Source organism: Tursiops truncatus, chromosome 9 (genome assembly GCF_011762595.2).
Source record: "Tursiops truncatus isolate mTurTru1 chromosome 9, mTurTru1.mat.Y, whole genome shotgun sequence".
Classification (NCBI taxonomy): domain Eukaryota; kingdom Metazoa; phylum Chordata; class Mammalia; order Artiodactyla; family Delphinidae; genus Tursiops; species Tursiops truncatus.
Window position 1 is genome coordinate 78,571,483 of NC_047042.1, and position 19,165 is coordinate 78,590,647.

Here is a 19,165-nt window from a genome sequence, read left to right on the forward strand (position 1 = left end):
CAGTGACAGTTTTACATTTCTTTTCCAATTTGTATTCCTTTTATTTCTTTTTCTTCTCTGATTGCCGTGGCTAGGACTTCCAAAACTATGTTGAATAATAGTGGTGAGAGTGGACATCCTTGTCTTGTTCCTGATCTTAGAGGAAATGCTTTCAGTTTTTCACCATTGAGAATGATGTTTGCTGTGGGTTTGTCATATATGGCCTTTATTATGTTGAGGTAGGTTCCCTCTAGGCCCACTTTCTGGAGAGTTTTTATCATAAATCGGTGTTGAATTTTGTCAAAAGCTTTTTCTGCATCTATTGAGATGATCATATGGTTTTTATTCTTCAATTTGTTAATATGGTTATTGATGTTAATCACATTGATTGATTTGCATATATTGAAGAATCCTTGCAACCGTGGGATAAATCCCACTTGATCATGGTGTATGATCCTTTTAATGTGTTGTTGGATTCTATTCACTAGTATTTCTTCTTGCTTCTGCTGTCTGCCCTCTGGTTGATGAGGCTATCTAAGTGACTTAAGCAAGCTTCCTGATGGGAGGGACTGCTGGTGGGTAGAGCTGGGTGTTGCTCTGGTTGGCAGAGCTCAGTGAAACTTTAATCCACTTGACTGCTGTTGGGTGGGGCTGGGTTTCCTCCCTGTTGGTTGTTTGGTCTGAGGCAACCCAACACTCTAGCCTACCTGGGCTCATTGGTGGGGCTAATGACAGACTCTGGGAGGGCTCATGCCAAGGAGTACTTCCCAGAACTTCTGCTGCCAGTGTCCTTGTCCCCACAGTGAGCCACAGCCACCCACTGCCTCTGCAGGAGACCCTCCAACACTAGCAGGTAAGTCTGGTTCAGTCTCCCTGGGGTCACTGCTCCTTCCCCTGGGTCCCAATGCACACACTACTTTGTGTGTGCCCTCCAAGAGTGAAGTCTCTGTTTCCCCCAGTCCTGTCGAAGTCCTGCAGTCAAATCCCACTAGCCTTCAAAGTATGATTCTCTAGGAATTCCTCCTCCTGTTGCCGGACCCCCAGGTTGGGAAGCCTGACGTGGGGCTCAGAACCTTCACTCCAGTGGGTGGACTTCCGTGGTATAAGTGTTCTCCAGTCTGTGAGTCACCCACCCAGCAGTTATTGGATTTGATTTTACTGTGATTGGGCCCCTCCTACTGTCTCATTGTGGCTTCTCCTTTGTCTTTGGATGTGGGGTATCTTTTTTGGTGAGGTCCAGTGTCTTCCTGTCGATGACTGTCCAGCAACTAGTTGTGATTCTGGTGCTCTCACAAGAGGGAGTGAGAGCACGTCCTTCTACTGTGCCATCTTGGTTCCTCTCCTCTGTTAGTCATTTTTTATTTATTCATTTTGACTCCATGTTTTTTTTTGCTCTTTTTATCAGACATATTTTTCTACAATGAATGTCTTACATTTTAAACTAGCTCTTTCTTTGACTTCAATTCCAACAAGAATTTTTTTCTGAATACATTTTTTTTGGTACATGAGTTCATTATAAAGTAAAAATAGAAGTTTCTTTCCCTTGGTACATAAAAAAATCAAATAAGTCTATATCATCTGTTATGATTCAATTAGAATGCAGTCACTCTGTTTCTCTGCATTTTAAAAATTCTTTCTACTCATCTATTTCAAATCTCAATGTTATTTTGAAAGATAATTTATTATGCAGCATTGGTTTCTATGTCTATTTCATCCTCTTGAAGAAGAAGCTTCACTAATCTTCCTTTACCCACTCCTCATTTCCTGTCCCTTGTTGGCTCATGAGGATGTGATCAATTTAGGCATATATTTATGTTATTTCTCATTCACTTCTGGTTTCCATACTGAGGCACTTGAAAAAATCTTACTGAACCAACTAAAACATTTTAAAACTTTTAAAAATTGAGGTGTAACTGACATACAACATTATATTCGTCTCAGGTGTATAACATAATGATTTGATATTGAATATATTGCCAGATGGTGTCCACCATAAGTCTAGTTAACTATCTGTCATCATACATAGTTACAAAGATTTTTTTCTTGTGATGAGATCTTTTAAGATTTACCCTCTTAGAAACTTTCAAATATGCAACACAGTATTATTAACTGTGGTCACTATGCTGTACATTACATCCCCATGGGTTATTTATTTTATAACTGGAAGTTTGTACCTTCTGACTACCTTTACCCATTTATCCCACTTCCTCCCTCCCACCCCCCAATCTGACAACCAGCTATCTGCTCCCTCCTCCCTGTATCTATGGGCTTTGTTCTTTTTGGATTCCCCATACAAGTGAGCTCCTATTATATTTGTCTTTCTCTGTTTTTTTTTTTTTTTTTTGCGGTACACAGGCCTCTCACTGTTGTGGCCTCTCCCATTGCGGAGCACAGGCTCCGGACGCGCAGGCTCAGCGGCCATGGCCCACGGGCCCAGCCGCTCCGCGGCATGTGGGATCCTCCTGGACCGGGGCACGAACGCGTGTCCCCTGCGTCGGCAGGCAGACTCTCAACCACTGCGCCACCAGGGAAGCCCCTTTCTCTGTTTTTACATAGCATAATCCCCACAAGATCCATCCATGTTTTTGCAAATGGCAAGATTTCACTTTTTATGTCTAAATAATATTTCATTATGTATACATATGTGTGTGTGTGTGTATCACATTTATCCATTAATGGACATATAGGTTGTTTCCATATCTTGGCTATTGTAAATAATGCTTCTGTGAACATAGGAATGCATATATCTTTTCAAGTTAGGTGTTTTTGTTTTCCTTAGATAAATACCCAGAATTGGAATTGCTGTATCATGTGATAGTACTACTTTTAATTGTCGAGGAAACTCCATATGGTTTTCCACAGTGGCTACACCAATTTACATTCCCACCATTAGTGTACAAGGGTTACCTTTTCTCCACATCCCTCCTCACAAACACTTGTTATTTCTTGTCTTTTTCATAATAGTCATTCTAACAGGTGTCAGGTGATATTTCATTGTGATTTTGATTTGCATTTCCTAATGATTTGTGATATTGTCTTTTCACATATCTGTTGGCCTTCTCTATGTCTTCTTTGGAAAAATGTCTATTCAGATCTTCTGTCCATTTAAAATCAGATTGTTTGTTTTTTTATCATTGAGTTGTGTGAGTTCTTTACATATTTTGGATATTAACACTTGATCCAATATAAGATTTGCAAATATTTTCTCCCATTCAGTAGGTTGCCTTTAATTTTGTTGATGGTTTCCTCTGCTGTGCAGAAGCTTTAGTCTGAGGTAGTCCCACTTGTTTATTTTCACTTTTGTTGCCTTTACTTTTAGTGTCAAATCCAAAAATATCATTACCAAGGTGGATGTCAAGAAACTTACTACTTATGTTCTCTTCTAGGAGTTCTATGGTTTCAGGTCTTACATTCAAGTCTTTAATCCATTTTGAGTTAATTTTTGTGTATGGTGTAAAAGATAATGGTCCAACTTCATTCTTTTGCATGTGGCTGTTCGGTTTTCCCAACACCATTTATTGAAGAGACTGTCCTTTCCCCGTTGTATATTCTTGGCTCCTTTCTCATAAATTACTTGACAATATATGTATGGGTTTATTTCTGGGCTGTATTCTGTTCCATCAATCTATGAGTCCAAAACTATTGTTTCTTAAATTTAAGTGGAATTGAGTTGGTTCGGGGGTAGCACTGGTAGTTATTAATCCAGAAAAGAAATTTTGGTGTATTCTGTATAAATGGATCTTAACATGCTCTTAAATAGAGATGAGATGTTTCAGTGTGCTCATTAACTTGAGCCAAAAATTACATGAAGCCTTTCCTCTCATGAGGAGAAAGAGTAAAAAAGTACAAATTGGTTTATTGAAGATGACTAATAATTCTATAGTTGAATTTTCAAATTAAAAAAAAAACCCTACCCTTATTTCTAAGCCGTTAAACTCTTATAAATAAAGAATAAAGTTAATAAATAAAATTATCATATTGACTGATGTCACCAATTTTATTGTTTGTTTTGATTTTATAATTTTTTTTGCAATTTCATATTCCTCCAGTTTGTAGGTTAATTAGAAAGTACTTTGAAACTTCTTTTTTTGTTGTTTGTTTTACTCAGGCAGTGTCCTCTTCCTCTTGCTCTCCCAAAGGAAGAGAAGAATGATCATCAGTGGCCAATGGCAGTTGCAGAACCAACACCAAGAACCAGCTTCACACTCAGGAGAGAACACTAAGCTTCTTCCTCAGAGTTTCAAGTGCTCTGCACATTCAGAGAAACTTCTCTCATAATGAACTACAGAAATGATCCCTGAAAACATAATCTTTGAAATTCCTATTTTCGGTGCAGGCAGTTCCTGACTTATGGTGGTTCCACGATTTTTCAACTTTACAATGATACAAAAGCAATATTCATCCAGTGGAAACTGTACTTCAAGTTTTGAATTTTGATCTTTTCCTGGGCTAGTGATTTTCCCTAAGATACTCTCTCGTGATGCTGGGCAGCGGCAGTGCTGCAGCTCCCAGTCAGCCACGCAATCACAAGGATAAACAACTCGTACACTTACAACTATTCTGTGCCCATACACCCATTCTGTTTTTTTCTTTTCCTTACAGTATTCAATAAATTACAGGTGACATTTCAACATTTTAGTACAAAACAGTCTTTGTGTTAGATGATTTTGCCCAACAGTAGGCTAATGTACGTGTTCTGAGTACATTTAAGGGAGGCTGCACTAAGCTGTGATGTACAGTAGGTTAGGTAGATTAATGTGGTTTCAACTTAATATTTTCAACTTATAATGGGCTTATTGAGACTTAATCCACCGTAAACTGAGAAAGATCTGTGTTATACTTCTCTTGAGTCTATATAGGGCAATTGCTACATATGTAGGGTGTACATATAATTTATTTTCTAAATTGGAGCAAAACTGAGAAATAAAAGGTGCACTAGAACCTAGGACAATGGGTGTAATTGTGACTGTCCCCAGCACACCAAAATATCTCATCACCCTATAGACATGTATTGGAGAAGCACATTTCTTTCCACGGTTTTTGTGTCCTGAAGGGAAAGAAATTTCCAGAATAGTATGGTAGAAACACTTTTATCTTTTCTCTGCCTCTTCCCTTATCCCTCCCCAGAAGAGGAGGAGATTCATGAGTCTGGGAGAAAACTGAGCATGTAATCTCCAAGTACAACCACTGCCAAAGCAACCAATGTAATACTTGATACTTCCAAAAATAAAGATTTTCCCAGATGCTTGCTGCAGAAGGTTCTGATATTATATAAAATGATAAATGTTTGCTTGATAATTCTAATTTTCAATATCCATGTGGAGTTTTGAAAAATTAAATTAAAAAATATATCTCTCTTCACTACAACTCCCTCTACTGTAAATCTTTTCAAAGTCTTCAGGTAGAAACTTCTTTTTAAAGGAAAGCTTTCTTCTCATTTTTACGTATCATCAAAAGATGCCTTCTCTGTTTCTGAGAATCCTCTGTTTAATAAAATGTAAATTTAGCTTTTGCCTTTTTGCACTCATTAAGGGTGCAAATCAAGTTCAACCTACTTTATTTTGTGTATTCTTGAGCTACATTTATTATTAATCTAAAATTTAAAATCTAACCCAAATTGTGGAGCTCAAGTTGGGAAGTTTTTGTTTTTGTTTTTCATCTTTTAAAGACTTCCCTACAAAAGAGTGCCAATGAGTATATGTCACTTTTGAGCAGCCTATAGATCTTTCCATGGTATTGAATCTTTAATTTTAAAGACAGAAACAAAAGATACAAAAAGCAAAGCTAAACATTAACAAATGCCTATTTTCAACTGCTTGAAAAAATAAGATGGCTTAATAAATAAAAAAGAAAGATGCAGGGCTTCCCTGGTGGCGCAGTGGTTGAGAGTCCGCCTGCCGATGCGGGGCGCACGGGTTCGTGCCCTGGTCCGGGAGGATCCCACGTGCCGCGGAGCGGCTGGGCCTGTGAGCCATGGCCTCTGAGCCTGCGCGTCCGGAGTCTGTGCTCCGCAGCGGGAGAGGCCACAACAGTGAGAGGCCCACGTACCACACACACACACACAGACACACAGACACACAGACACACAGACACACACACACACACACACACACACACACAAAGAAAGATGCAGTACTGTTCCAAATATATCTTTTAGATTATGAAATATCTACAGTCGTATACTACTATATCAGCTAGCATTCCCCGTATCTCTTAAATCCACTAGTATTTCAGGACTAAAAGACATCAAGCTCCTGATTATCTACTATGACTCTAAATATAGTGTCAGTTTGTTCTTTTACCTCTTCAGGAGTAAATTCAGTTGAGTATATGGGAGTCAAGAGGCCTGAACCATCCAGGCATCTTTTTTTTGAGACGGAATCCTCTCTTTACTCTAGCTGAAGGATCTCTAGGGAGAGACATCAAGAGGACACAGAGACTGCACTTGAGTCTGAGGAAGAATGCTGCCTTCACTAAGTGGATTCACTCATAAAACCCTTAACTGTCTTGAAACTGCTATACTGAAGGTCATTAGTCAGCATCTGATTGCCTCAGCAAGTTGTCTTTTCTTGGTTCTCATCTTGCACAGCTCATTACCTTCTTTAAATGCTTGTGGACTCTTATCCTTGGGTACACTGTCCTGACTTCCCTATTCTCTCGTGGCTTTTGTTTTTTCCTTCTGTTAGTGGATATTTTCTCTCCTTCTTCAATTTTCAGGTGATTTCCAAAATCTTCTTGTCTCACCTTTTGCCTGTAGATATTTTCTTCCTTTGTGTCAACCGCCTCCTCAACAAAGAAGATTCCCACTTCTATACTTCTAGAAAAATTCCTAACTTCCTGCTAGACTTCTCCACCTCGAGCTATCTACACCTCGCAAAGCAGCGTGTGTTACCATTTGCGCAGGCCCTTTGTCTCTCTTCCTCTGTAGTTTTCTTCCTGCTCTTCCCTCCATCTGGAGCCCCTTTGCAAATTCAACCTGTTCAAATCCTGCTTAAGTTCAAGCCTCAAATACACTTCCAGCTCAAAGCTTATCAAGACTTCCTTTAACCACATTTGATATCTTCATGTTTTGAACTCAGGTGGCACTCTGGGTTGTCTAACTTACAGAAATGATTCAACTTCGTATAATTTGTTGGTTATTTATATACCCTTATGCTGTAATTCATAATTTACTCGTACTATACTATATACATGTTAAGAAAATGTAGCTTTCCCCCCCTATAGCCAGGCTGATTACCTTCACAAGCCACCACCCACTGATGTGAATAAAGCACAGTAGTAAATGGCATATAGGACATGACAATTTTTTCCTAAAGAAACATGTGATGAGTGTGGTTATTCACATATTTTTCCTGACTTTACCCACCATTGAGGATAAATGGTTCACATGTGTAATAATACACAAACTCCAGTGTCTGAGACCCCCTCATGTGGCTATACAATACTCTGTCCCCTCCAATTTGTAACTTGAGGAGTCCTAGAGGAAGGGAGAAGAAAGATCCTGACTTAATCAGCACGTTGCATTCCTTCTGCTCCAGTGTCCTTTGCTCAGACTTTATGACCCCTTGTCACAGTTCACTCAAGGGGTTTGTCCCACCCCTTTTCTGTGTGCCTACCAATCTACTCCACTCCTTGAAAGAGCGATCTTATCTCTCCCCAGATATCTGAGAAGCTTGCTATTTTAATTCCACGGGGAAATTATAGGTCCCTGTGGCAGTAGGAATCACAGTGCTTTCTTCTATATCATTGTTCTCTTTTATCCAGAGCAGTCAAGCTCTTGAAGGGAGGAGACAAAGAGGGGTCAGAAGATGGTCAAGCCCAGTATCACACTGTACTTGTACCTGTTCCCTCCAATCTTTGGGTGCTGGACCTCAATCTACCTACCCTTCAAGAATACTATACTCTTCTTGTACCCGCTCCAGCCGAATCTCTTTCAGGGAGCCTGAGTTCATCTGACAGATCTTACAAATTGGAAACCTATCTGCAGGGAAGATTCATATTTTCTCCCACAGTCCTAGACTCAGTGAAGATCAGAAAATATGTCTGGACTCCTGTTCCAGTGTCCTTGAGGTCATTAGACTGACGTGGCTCTAATGCCATGGCAATCTGTGTAAGTAAGCAAACCAAAGTCTAAGTCTGTATTTTATAAGCTTTATAGAAAATTTTTTACTCCTTTGTTATTAATTTTTTGTAGGGGAATTTAAATAATTTGAATTTGACCTGACATCATTTTATTACAAATTGGAAATATGGGTGAATTTGAACAGATGCTCTATGGAGTCAAATCTGCTTTAATCATTATTTCCTTTCTTTTTCTTTTTAGAAAACTACTATGGCTCTCTCTGAGAAAATCAAAACCGTAAGTAACCTGCAGGTAAAAAATAAATCTATTGATGTCATGTGGCTTCTACAGGGCTCCAACTTTCATGCAAACAAGACATGCCTTGAGAGAAAATTTCACCTATGTCTGGAATGCCCCACAGCACATTGTAAGAGGCTCTATGATGTTATTATAAACCTTTGTTGGTTTAAAGTTGTTGTAAACGGCAGTGTGATTTTTTACTGGATCCTAAGTTAATTAAGTGTTATCATAATGAACTTTGTGGTTGTTGATTTCATCATATGTAAAAAAACATATCTATCTGGGAGACGTCACAAAGTTTACTGTCATTGAGTGGAAAGAATGAAATCCCCAATTACATATGAATTTGGAGATATATATAGACATATATATCTGTATATATGTCTCTATACACACACCACACACACACACACACGTGTGTGTTTAGAACCATGTTAATTGGTTCACATTTTAGTTGAAGAACATGCATAACAAAAAGCTAAACCACATCTTTTTCACCTTTGACACTGTCCTGGGCAGAATTGAAAGTGAGGCCCACAGAACTCTGAATGCTATTGGCAAAATGATGTCCCTTTCCCAATACTTCTCACTACAGAATATCTAAGATACTAATGACAAGTAGGAGGCTGTAATTGGAACTGATGACTTACCTCCCTTTAGGACTCCATCAGAATGCATTCCATCATGCCTTTAACACATAAAGCCCAAACTCCCAGGTTATTTTTATCGCTTGTATTTTCCTCTATACCCTGTCATGGAGCCAAATTCACATCCCTCCCTGACCTGACAAACCTGTCCATTATATCCTCTGTAATTTAAAATCTGTCGTCAAGAAAATCCCCTAGATCATACATCTCTTTTTCTGAATGGTCACTTAACTTTCTTGATATAACAGAAAACTGGCAGTCTTCTGCTTCCCCTGCAGCATTCTTTTTAAGTTTATTCTTTAATTATGGTAAAGTAAACATACAATCAACTTACCATTTTAATGATTTTTCAAATGTACAGTTCAGTGATATTAAGTACATTCACATTGTTGTACAATCATCTCCACTGTCTACCTCCTGGACTTGTTTCCCTGAAGCCCTCTTGATTGATGGTTATTTTCTCTCTCACCTGTCACCTCCCATTGGACAGGGAAGGAGCAGGTGTCTCCTCATTACTGTTTGGGACCATTGCCCTTCCATTCGCTACTTATTGGACAACCCCAATTTACTGAAGCGTATGGCATCAGTTTAAACTGAACATCAGACCAAACCTCTCAGAGCTGCATCATCCACAGATCCCTAGTTGCGATGACCAGATTTTAACACTTTGGTCACTCGTTATAGAGTTAAATTCAAAGTTCAATTTAAAAAAGTTAATATTTTTCTTTTTTCTTTGGCTTAAATCCTTTGGGAACATATCTGTCATGAGAGAAGGGAGGTATGTTTTGCTTCTTCTCCATTGTCTTTCTTCCAAATACTAGGCTGCTGCTGGCTCCTTCAGGGTGGAAGAGGGGATGGAGTGGCTTCAGGGAGAAGCAGGAAATGTTTACTTGAGAAGTATCAATCTATAATTGAATCTTTAAACCTGACTTTTGTCTTATGAGGGCTTTCATGGCAAAACAAGAGAAAAAGTTAAAAGACGATGAGAAACTGGGAAATACTTCATGCTATTTAATGGAACCACGTAATATATTTCATAATATATTTCACAAACTCCTTATTGATCACATATGTATGTTGTTTCTAGCTTTTCTCTATTGCAAATATAGCTCCCATGAACACAATTTTGTCAATGTTTTCCCATTTAAATCGATTTTATTTTTTAAAGAATTTTTAAGTTCACAGCAAAACTGAGCAGAAAGAGTTTTCCTACCTCCCCCCACCCCGTCTCCACACATGCACAGCCGCCCCCGCTGTCAGTATCCCGCATCAGAACGGTACATTACAGTCGGTGAACGTAGAGCGATGCATCATCATCACCCAAAGTCTACAGTCTACATTAGGGTTAACTCTTGATGTTGTACATTCTACAACATCAGGGTTTTGAAAAATGACATGAATCCACGATTGTCGTATCATATAGAATAGTTTCACTGCCCTAGAAGTCCACGGATTTTTTTTTTTTTTTTTTTTTTTTCGGTACGCGGGCCTCTCACTGTTGTGGCCTCTCCCGTTGCGGAGCACAGGCTCCGGACGCGCAGGCTCAGCGGCCATGGCTCACGGGCCCAGCCGCTCCGCGGCACGTGGGATCTTCCCGGACCGGGGCACGAACCCGTGTCCCCTGCATCGGCAGGCGGACTCTCAACCACTATGCCACCAGGGAAGCCCCACTGATTTTTTTTTTTTACTGTCTCCGTTGCCTTTTCCAGCAGGTTATATACTGAGAATACTTTTCAGATTGGTTTCTTTCACTTAGTAATATGCACTTCATGGCTTGATAGCACATTTCTTTTCAAGGCTGAATAATATGCCATTGTCTGACTGTACCACAGTTTATTCATCCATTCACCTGTTGAAGGGCCTCTTAGCGGCTTCCAACTTTTGGCAGTTATGATTAAAGCTGCATTCTTGTGCAGGTTTTTGTGTGGACATAAGTTTTTAAGTAATTTGGGTAAATACCAAGGAGCAAAATTTCTCTATCAAATTGTAAGAGTATATTTAGCGTTGTAAAAAACTGGCAAACTGTCTTCCAAATTAGCTGTTGCATTTTGCATATCTTCTTTAGGGAGGTGTCTATTCAGATCTTTTCCCTTTTAAAATCAAGTTGTTGGGTTTTAAGAGTTTTTGGTAGATTTTGGATAATAATCTTTTATCAGATATGCTTTTTGCAAATATTCTCTCCCAGTCTTCAGCTTGTCTTTTCATTCTCTTGATATCATCTTTCACAGAGCAGAAGTCTTTAATTTTCCCAAAGTCCAGCTGTTCATTCAATAAGTTTAGGAGGAAAAGAAACATAGCACCATGACAAAAAGTTGGAGGATCTCAGAGGTCTCTAACCCGCCTCTCACTCAGACATGGATCTTTTCTTACCTGCTTTAGCACTTTTTGATGGGGCTCTCCCCATTCCAGAAGGAAAACTGCCCTATGGGGACAGTATTAATCCCTGGAAAGTTCTTGAGTATGTTGAGTCTACTCTGCCTCTGGATAACTTCATACCACTACTAGTTCTAATTCTAACTTCTCGTGCAACACAGAATAAATCAAATCCTTATTTCAAAAGTCAGTTCTCCAGGTATTTGAAGACACCAGTCATGCCTACCAAAGTCTTCTCAATAAGTTATTCCTCAAGTAACAGATCTCTCAAATCATGTCACTTTCTCAAATCCTTTTGGGAAAAAGACTAGGTTATATTTATTCATTCAAAAAATACTTATTGAGTTGCTACAGTATGTCAGATAAAATATGTTATTAATAATATTGAGTAGAAAATAATAATAATCCATGCAGATAGTTTGTCTTGATAGAAAATGAGAGAATGAGATGAGCCATATTTTAATGAAAGTCTGTTTCATAACTTTCCCATTTTTTGGTACTTTTTGATTTTGGAAGTAAATTATGGGCTAAATAAATGAGCTCTACTTCAGAAGACTAAAACTCTAGTATTACCTGAATAATAGTATATTGAAGTGTTTTAATACTATCTTGTTGCTTTCCATTTTTCACATATCAACAAACAGTATGGATCTTTCTCATTTATTGTCTAAATAACATTTATTATGTTATCATAATATCATTATGTTCTTCATATTATAATTACAAAATCACTTAAAACCAACTCTGCTGAATATTTTCTTTCCAGTGTCTCAATTTAACTGAGAGACTTGATTTTCATTTAATGAACAGAATACTAGTTAGTATAATGGAAGAATGATTTTCTTTCTTGTTTCATTACTTCGACAAATTGTGAAACACAAGTACTAGTGTTAGTAGAGACTTCATACAATGCAGAGGAGCTTTGCTGTAGCATGGCCACTTTCTCATTCTGGCTTTTGAACACTTTGCCTTTCTACTGGATCTCTGATTCTCCACTCCTTGTAGGGAAGGAAAGAATGCAGATGGTCCGTCAATCATTCCCTCTGTCTTTCATCTCTCCTTATTTCCTGCTTCTTTACTCTTGGTCTATAATCATGAATGTAACCTCCTCTCTTTCTCATCTTGGTGAATTATAATCTATTTAGTCACCCAACTTGAGAGTCACTTGGCTGCCTCCCCTCTCTTTCCATTACCCAGTAGGTAACTAAAACTAATCCATCTTAATTTCCAAATAACTGTTCAGTCTGTCTCCTCTGCTTTACAAGGACTGACCTTGCCTTTGTTGAGGCCCTCATCTTTTCTCACTGAACAGTTTCCATCATCTCCTATTTGGGGTCCCTGACTGCCATCTTGACTTCCCCCTCCAATAAGATTTTTTGTGACAGCCAAAAATACCTATCAGAGTTGCAAATGGGGACTTCCCGGGTGGCACAGTGGTTAAGAATCTGCCTGCCAATGCAGGGGACACGGGTTCCATCCCTGATCTGGGAAGATCCCACATGCTGAGGAGCAACTAAGCCCGTGCGCCACAACTACTGAGCCTGTGCTGTAGAGCCCACGAGCCACAACTACTGAACCCATGCACCACAACTACTGAAGCCCACACACCTAGAGCCTGTGCTCCACAACAAGAGAAGCCACCACAATGAGAAGCTCACACACCACAATGAAGAGTAGCCTCTGCTCGCCACAACTAGAGAAAGCCTGGGTGCAGCAACGAAGACCCAACACAGCCAAAAATAAATAAATGAAATAAAATAAATAAATTTATTTTTAAAAAGTTGCAAATGTGTTGTCTTCCAGTACTAAAACTTTCTTGTAGCTAAACCCTAGGACTTTAAAATAGCGTAATAAAATAAAATAGCATAAAAGACACTTGTATTTGGATCCTACTTATATACAATGATTCAGATGCCTTTACTTCTCCCCAAGTCCCCTGTGCTTTTTACCGTAAGAGTTACTGGCACGTCTCTGGATGGATCATGCTTTTTCGTACATATGAGCCTCTGCCATTTTTCTTCCTTCTGGATATAAAACTCTGCTCTCTCTAGTCTATTTTATCAATTTATACTCATTTCCAAAGACCCTTCTAAAATTTCACCTCTTGAAGGAAGTCTTCCCAGACTTTTCCATGCAGCATTAAGCACTTCCTCTAATCTATATATATCTTGTTGGTGCTAATATGTAATTTAATTTGTTACGCTGTAGTTATATATGTCTGTCTCAATCATCACAGTAAAGCACTCCCTCAAGAACAGGAACTGGAATCTATTTCATTTTTATATTCCTAGTGTCTAGAATATTGCCTGGAGCATCATAAATATTTATCAGGTCAGTATCCCAGGCAGAATTACCCTTTCCAATTCTGCTCTATAGTCCTTTGTTTTAGACACAAAGATAACATTATCAATGTGCTCTTTACCACAGTTGGTGGATTGAGAATTACTGAATTGTCAACGACTAAATATGGTTGGCGCAAACCGCTTGTGATCCTTCTCTTTTCTAGGAGGACTTAGTACATGCAGTTGGTGAGAGTGCAGCATTGGGGACGGCAGGAATAATATTGTGGGGAGGATATGAATATTCTGATTCAAAGGTAAGCAGTGATTACTCCGTCAGCATCTTGGAGGTCTTCTAGATATTGATTTTTTTAATTTTTCAGGTTGGAGACAAACGGTTGCAGATTATCTACTCACTTGACTTTAATAAAGCGCAAAGAGGACAGGCACTCACATTGAGCACTTACTCTGTACCAGCCACTGTTGCTGGTAGTAGCGTAGAAAGGGCACAAGTTTTCCAATCAGACAACCCTAAGTGAGAATTCAAATTTTACATTCTAGGGGTGTAATCTTGGACAAGTTAATTAACCTCTCTGAGACTCCATTTCTCCATCTAAAAAAAAGGATTGAAATAAAACCAACTTTGCCAGAATTTTGGTAGATTAAATGATGTAATATATATGTGGCAAAGAAAGAATACTAAACTTTAAAAATAAATATTTTTTTCATCCACATGGAGGATGGATTCTCCAAAAGTGATTCTTTATTTTCTGATTATCTATGATAGAAATGCTCATGGGAGGAAAAATATATTTATATAAACTTTATTAACAATCTACTCTTGATAGAAATGCTCACGTGGAATAACTCTATTATTTTTCCACAGATGACTTTGGACATGTTCAGTTGGTGGCCTGTCACACTACCTAAGTGAAAATTCTGAAACCACAGTTTTTCCTCACTTCTAGGTATTAACACATAGTTCAATTTTCAGGTATTAAAACATCCAGTCTCACGAAATATAAAAACAGCCACGTCTTTCTCGTTCGGCATTGCACGAGTCAGCGTGGTGGGGTTAGTAAGAGCAGGAGGGTTGAATTGCTTGGGTTCCAGTGTTCACTTTTTGCTACCTACTAGCCATTTGACCTTGAGCAAATCTCTACAATTTCTTTATCTGTAAAATGGGGCAAATAATAGTATCTATCTCATAGGGCTGTTATGAGAATGACATTATTCATACATGTAAAGCACTTAAAACAGTACCTGGCACATGGTAAGTGCCATATAGGTGGTGGTTGTTATTCTCCAGGTTAAAACTTCTTGCTTCTCCTCCCCACACCCCAAGCCTGGGTTTCAGTTATAGGGAAGAGGAGCACCATCAATTTTGTTGCTCATTTGCTTCAAGGATGGGTAAGGAGACTAGGGTGGAGAGGAGACAGCTGGGCAAGGTAATTTTTATTTATTTGGTGACGTTTATAATTGTTGTTGTCTCTTGAAGACCTTTGCACATGGCTGCCATGTAGGGTCTGGCTCCTTATTGCATGAGGGGCCCTTGAGATTTGGTTAGGGACACTCCCAACACCCACAAAACTTGCACCTCCAAGCTTTTGCTCCTGAGGCATTGGAAAGAGGGAGCTGGCATATGCTGAGATGTGGAAGGCTGTCAGAGCAGCAGGCTGGGAAGAGGATCAGGAGATCAGATTGGAGTAGGTTAAGGTTGAACTGTTTGTGAGACATCCAGGTGGAGATGTCAAACAGGCAGATGGGTGTACAGTCAGTCAGGGAGAAAGTCTGGGAAATACACATTTGGGAGTTCTGTTTAAGGCAGTGAGATGGGATGAGTTTACCCAGAGAGAGTATAGCTGGAGAAGAGAAGGGGTCCAAGAACTAAGCCTAGGGCACTCCAGGGTTAAGAGGTAGGGAAGCTGAGCAAGAGCTAGTAAAGGAGATTAAGAAGGAGCATTCAGTGAGATAAGGAAAAACCAGGAGAGTGTGACATCCTGGAAGATGAGTGAAGAAGGAATTTCAAGGAAGAGGGCTGGGACAGAACAGGGGATGCCCCAGTTGAACTTGATTGGGTTTACCTGTGTTCTATGCTCTCTTTGATTACAGTCTCCCCGCAATCTTTTCTTTTCTCCCTCCTCCCTCCCCCTTCTTTCTCTTTCTTTCTTCCTTCCTTCCTTCCTTTCTTTTTCTTTCTTCCTTCCTTCCTTTCTTTCTTTCTTTCTTTCTTTCTTTCTTTCTTTCTTTCTTTCTTTCTTTCTCTCTCTCTCTTTCTTTTCCTTCCTTCCTTCCTTCCTTCTTTTCTTTTTTCTTTCTTTCTTTCTTTCTTTCTTCCTTCCTTCCTTCATTCTTTCTTCTCTTTCTTTCTTTCTTCCTTCCTTCCTTTCTCTTTCTTTCTTTCTTTCTCTCTCTCTCTTTCTTTCCCTTCCTTCCTTCCTCTTTCTTTCCCTTCCTTCCTTTCTTTCTTTCTCTCTCTCTCTTTCTTTCCCTTCCTTCCTTCCTCTTTCTTTCCCTTCCTTCCTTCCTCCCCCTTTCCTCCCCCCACTTTCTTTCTTTTTCTTCCTTTCTTTTTTATTCTATGGTTTCCTGGTTTTATTTTTTTCCATCTGTCCTAGAAACCTCCTCAGATACCTCAGATAAGGAGTCTTGCCCTGACTAAAAATGACATTTTTTCCTAAATATAGTATGAAGCTGGCCTAGACTGAATGTGCCTTGAACAAAAATATTACACACAGGATTTTCAGAACTTGTAATTGCCCAAGTGATCCTTGTTCAACTGCCTGCCATTAGGTGCTTTATTCTGCCTTACGACTTTGCATTTGAACCCCTAAATCCTTATTAGATGGATTCACATTTCCGGGGCCTCTCCTCCCAGAGAAACTATCCCACTGTTTTACATTAATTGGAGCTTTTTCTACAAAATAACTGACGCGCTAGTTGAAAACACACTTGATGTTTATTGAATCTACTAGGATTTTCCCATGGTCCTTCCTTTATGGATCAAGGCAGGCATTGATGAAGATTCTAGCCAGATTATTCTGGGTTAGCTGATGATGTCGTTTCAGTTAGGCTAGCCCATTCTAGCCGCACAGTGTGATCATCCACAGGTGGAAATGTGTCCTAGTGTTAAAGCCCCAAATTGTGGACACATCAATGGCACCCAACCGTAGACTTATGGGAAGACAACCTTACTTTCTATATGCTATACAAGTGACTTAGGTATTTGGTTGTAAATAATGATCTTTTATAGACTCTCCTACAACCCAACTGATGAATAAATAATGGATGATATATTTATACTATGAAACTGAATCACTGCTAAATTTTTTTATTAAAAAGGGCTACATGTATGAACATGGGGGAAAAAATCTCAAGAATGTTGTTTGAAAAGCAAGTTGTATAAAATAAAATATCCCAAATAATATAAATTTATATAAAAATTTAAAAACACACTGGGACTTCCCTGGTGGTGCAGTGGTTGGGAATCCACCTGCCAATGTAGGGGACACAGGTTCAATCCCTGGTCTGGGAGGACTGCACCTGCCGCGGAGCAACTGAGCAACTAAGCCTGTGCGCCACAACTACTGAGCCTGCGCTCTAGAGCCCGCGAGCCACAACTACTGGGCCCACGTGCCACAACTACTGAAGCCTGCGTGCCTAGAGTCCGTGCTCTGCAGCAAGAGAGGCCACCACAATGAGAGGCCCACACACCGCAGTGAGCAGTGGCCTCCGCTCGTCACAGCACGGGGGAGCCCACGCGCGGTGGCGAAGACCCAACACAGACAAAAATAAATAAATTAATTAATTAAAGAAAAAAGAAAAGTATAAAAAATTAAAAACGCAAAATAATATTACATATTGTTCATAATTACATTTATATGTAGTAAAGTTATAAAAAGATGGATGCAGGGACTATGCCCCGCCCCCAACTTCAGGAGGACGGTTATCTCGGCAGAGGTAAGAAGAGGAGTGGGATAACTTGGCAGTCTTAGAAAAATCTGACCTGATATTAACATAGATGAAGTATCAGTATCAAAATTGTTTCACAATTAAATTTAAATTAAAAAAACCCCACGTTAATGATTTGTTTTGTTTGTAAAAAAAAATGATTTGTTTTGTTTGTAAAAAAAAATGATTTTGTTTTGTTTGTAAAAAAAAATGATTTGTTTTGTTTGTAAAAAAAAAATTTCTTTGTAAAGCGTTACTACAAATATCTCTTTAAGGATAGTCTCTAGTGGAAAAATGTGGAATCATCTTCCCCCGAAAATGGTTTGAAATTGGTTCATTAGTGTATTCCTAATCAAAGGCATGGATCATCACTTATGGGACTTTATAAGGACTTAGTCTATCATTTAAATGATTAATCACTGAAACGCTCTTTCTTCCCAGCCTTACCAGATATAAAATTCAGGTATTAATAAATACCACCTGGATAATGGAATCACATTATGAAAGTGATCTGAATAGATCTCTGTTTTTCCTACAGGAGACCTGCTTGTCTGTGCAAAAATTCATTCAAGGGCCATTGGACCGTTATGCTGTTAATGTGACAACAGCAGCCAAACTCTGCAAAGTCTATGTCATAATAATGGAAGATGTGTTCGAAAAGCACCTGAATCCTCCTCCTATCTGCATATGCCTGAAAGTAGCAGTAAGAAATATGCCCTAAGTAAGAGCTTGAGAGTCATCATTTCTCCAGCCAATAAACTGAAGACGATAAAGGACATGAAGGATGGGCTTGTGTGTCACTGCTGTCATGGCTGGCATGGAGTCTTGCCAGCAACGTTCTTTGGATGTCTTGAGAGGGAAGAATAAGCCTCCTATGGCTAACTTTAAATTATCGGTTTCTCTGCATGACCTTCTCTGCGATTCTGTTGATTTTTTTTTACCCCCTACGACTACGTCAATATTTCCTTGAAATACTGAAGGGTAGGAGATGCTGATTTTTTTTCTTTAACTTCAATCTACTTCTAAAATATCTGTTGGCTTTAAAGTAAAATAAATAAATAAATAAAGGTATTCATTGGCTCCATAGAGCCATTAGATAGAGCAATTATTTATTGGGTGCTTACTTCATGCGAGGCACTAAGGATAAGGATGTGAATGTACCGAAGTCTCTGTCCTTGGGGAGCTTAAATTATTGTGGGAAAATGAACTATAATAAATAAACAAATACGTTTATATCAAATGGTGCTAAGTGCAGTGGAGGCTAACAAAGCAGGGTAAAGGGATTAGGGAGTGTGGGAGAGCTCTGGAAATTACATCTAAGGTCGTGAAATGTGGCTGCCTAATGAGAGGACCTGAAGGCAGGAGGTGCAGATCACAGATGTGTCTGAGAAGAGCATTCTTGGATTAGGGAAGAGCAAATGCAAAAGTCGTTAAGTGGAAGCAGGTTTGGAGGGTTTCAGGGCCTCAAGAAGGCCACTGTGGCTGATGCAGGATGAAGAGTGAGCCAGGTCATTAACTGACTCTATTTGAACTAAGAGTTTGAGTGAAGGTAACTTTAAAAAAATAAGAGAAAT

The 19,165-nt window shown here is 39.2% G+C and overlaps 1 protein-coding gene and 1 non-coding gene across 5 annotated transcripts; one reads left to right on the forward strand and one right to left on the reverse strand.

The window, feature by feature from the left end:
* The first annotated feature begins 669 nt into the window (after positions 1–669).
* LOC109548188 (hyaluronidase-like) lies at positions 670–18,919 on the forward strand. 4 transcript variants are annotated; one of them, XR_012334057.1, is made up of 6 exons: positions 670–832; positions 4,119–8,089; positions 8,303–8,338; positions 13,868–13,957; positions 14,527–14,608; positions 18,130–18,919. XR_012334057.1 is itself a non-coding variant. In XM_073809884.1 (4 exons), exons 2-4 carry the CDS (start codon positions 8,312–8,314, stop codon positions 18,310–18,312), a joined length of 300 nt encoding a protein of 99 aa, XP_073665985.1. In that variant the 5' UTR covers positions 670–832; positions 8,303–8,311; the 3' UTR covers positions 18,313–18,858. The 4 variants fall into 4 exon arrangements, 2 of the variants coding, with proteins under 2 accessions (XP_073665985.1, XP_019780171.1); XR_012334056.1 differs by having other exon boundaries at positions 4,088–8,089; positions 18,130–18,917; XM_073809884.1 differs by lacking the exons at positions 4,119–8,089; positions 14,527–14,608 and having other exon boundaries at positions 18,130–18,858.
* LOC117313655 (small nucleolar RNA U3) lies at positions 4,082–4,292 on the reverse strand. Its single transcript, XR_004528243.1, has one exon. It is a non-coding gene; the product is annotated as a small nucleolar RNA U3 (small nucleolar RNA).
* Positions 18,920–19,165: the final 246 nt, after the last annotated feature.

Bases quoted from the DNA above. Each gene is read 5' to 3' on its own strand.
- LOC109548188 (XM_019924612.3), top strand. The intron at 8,339-13,867 runs GTAAGTAACCTG...TCTCTTTTCTAG, and splicing joins TCTCTGAGAAAATCAAAACC to GAGGACTTAGTACATGCAGT. The intron at 13,958-18,129 runs GTAAGCAGTGAT...TTTTTCCTACAG, and splicing joins ATGAATATTCTGATTCAAAG to GAGACCTGCTTGTCTGTGCA.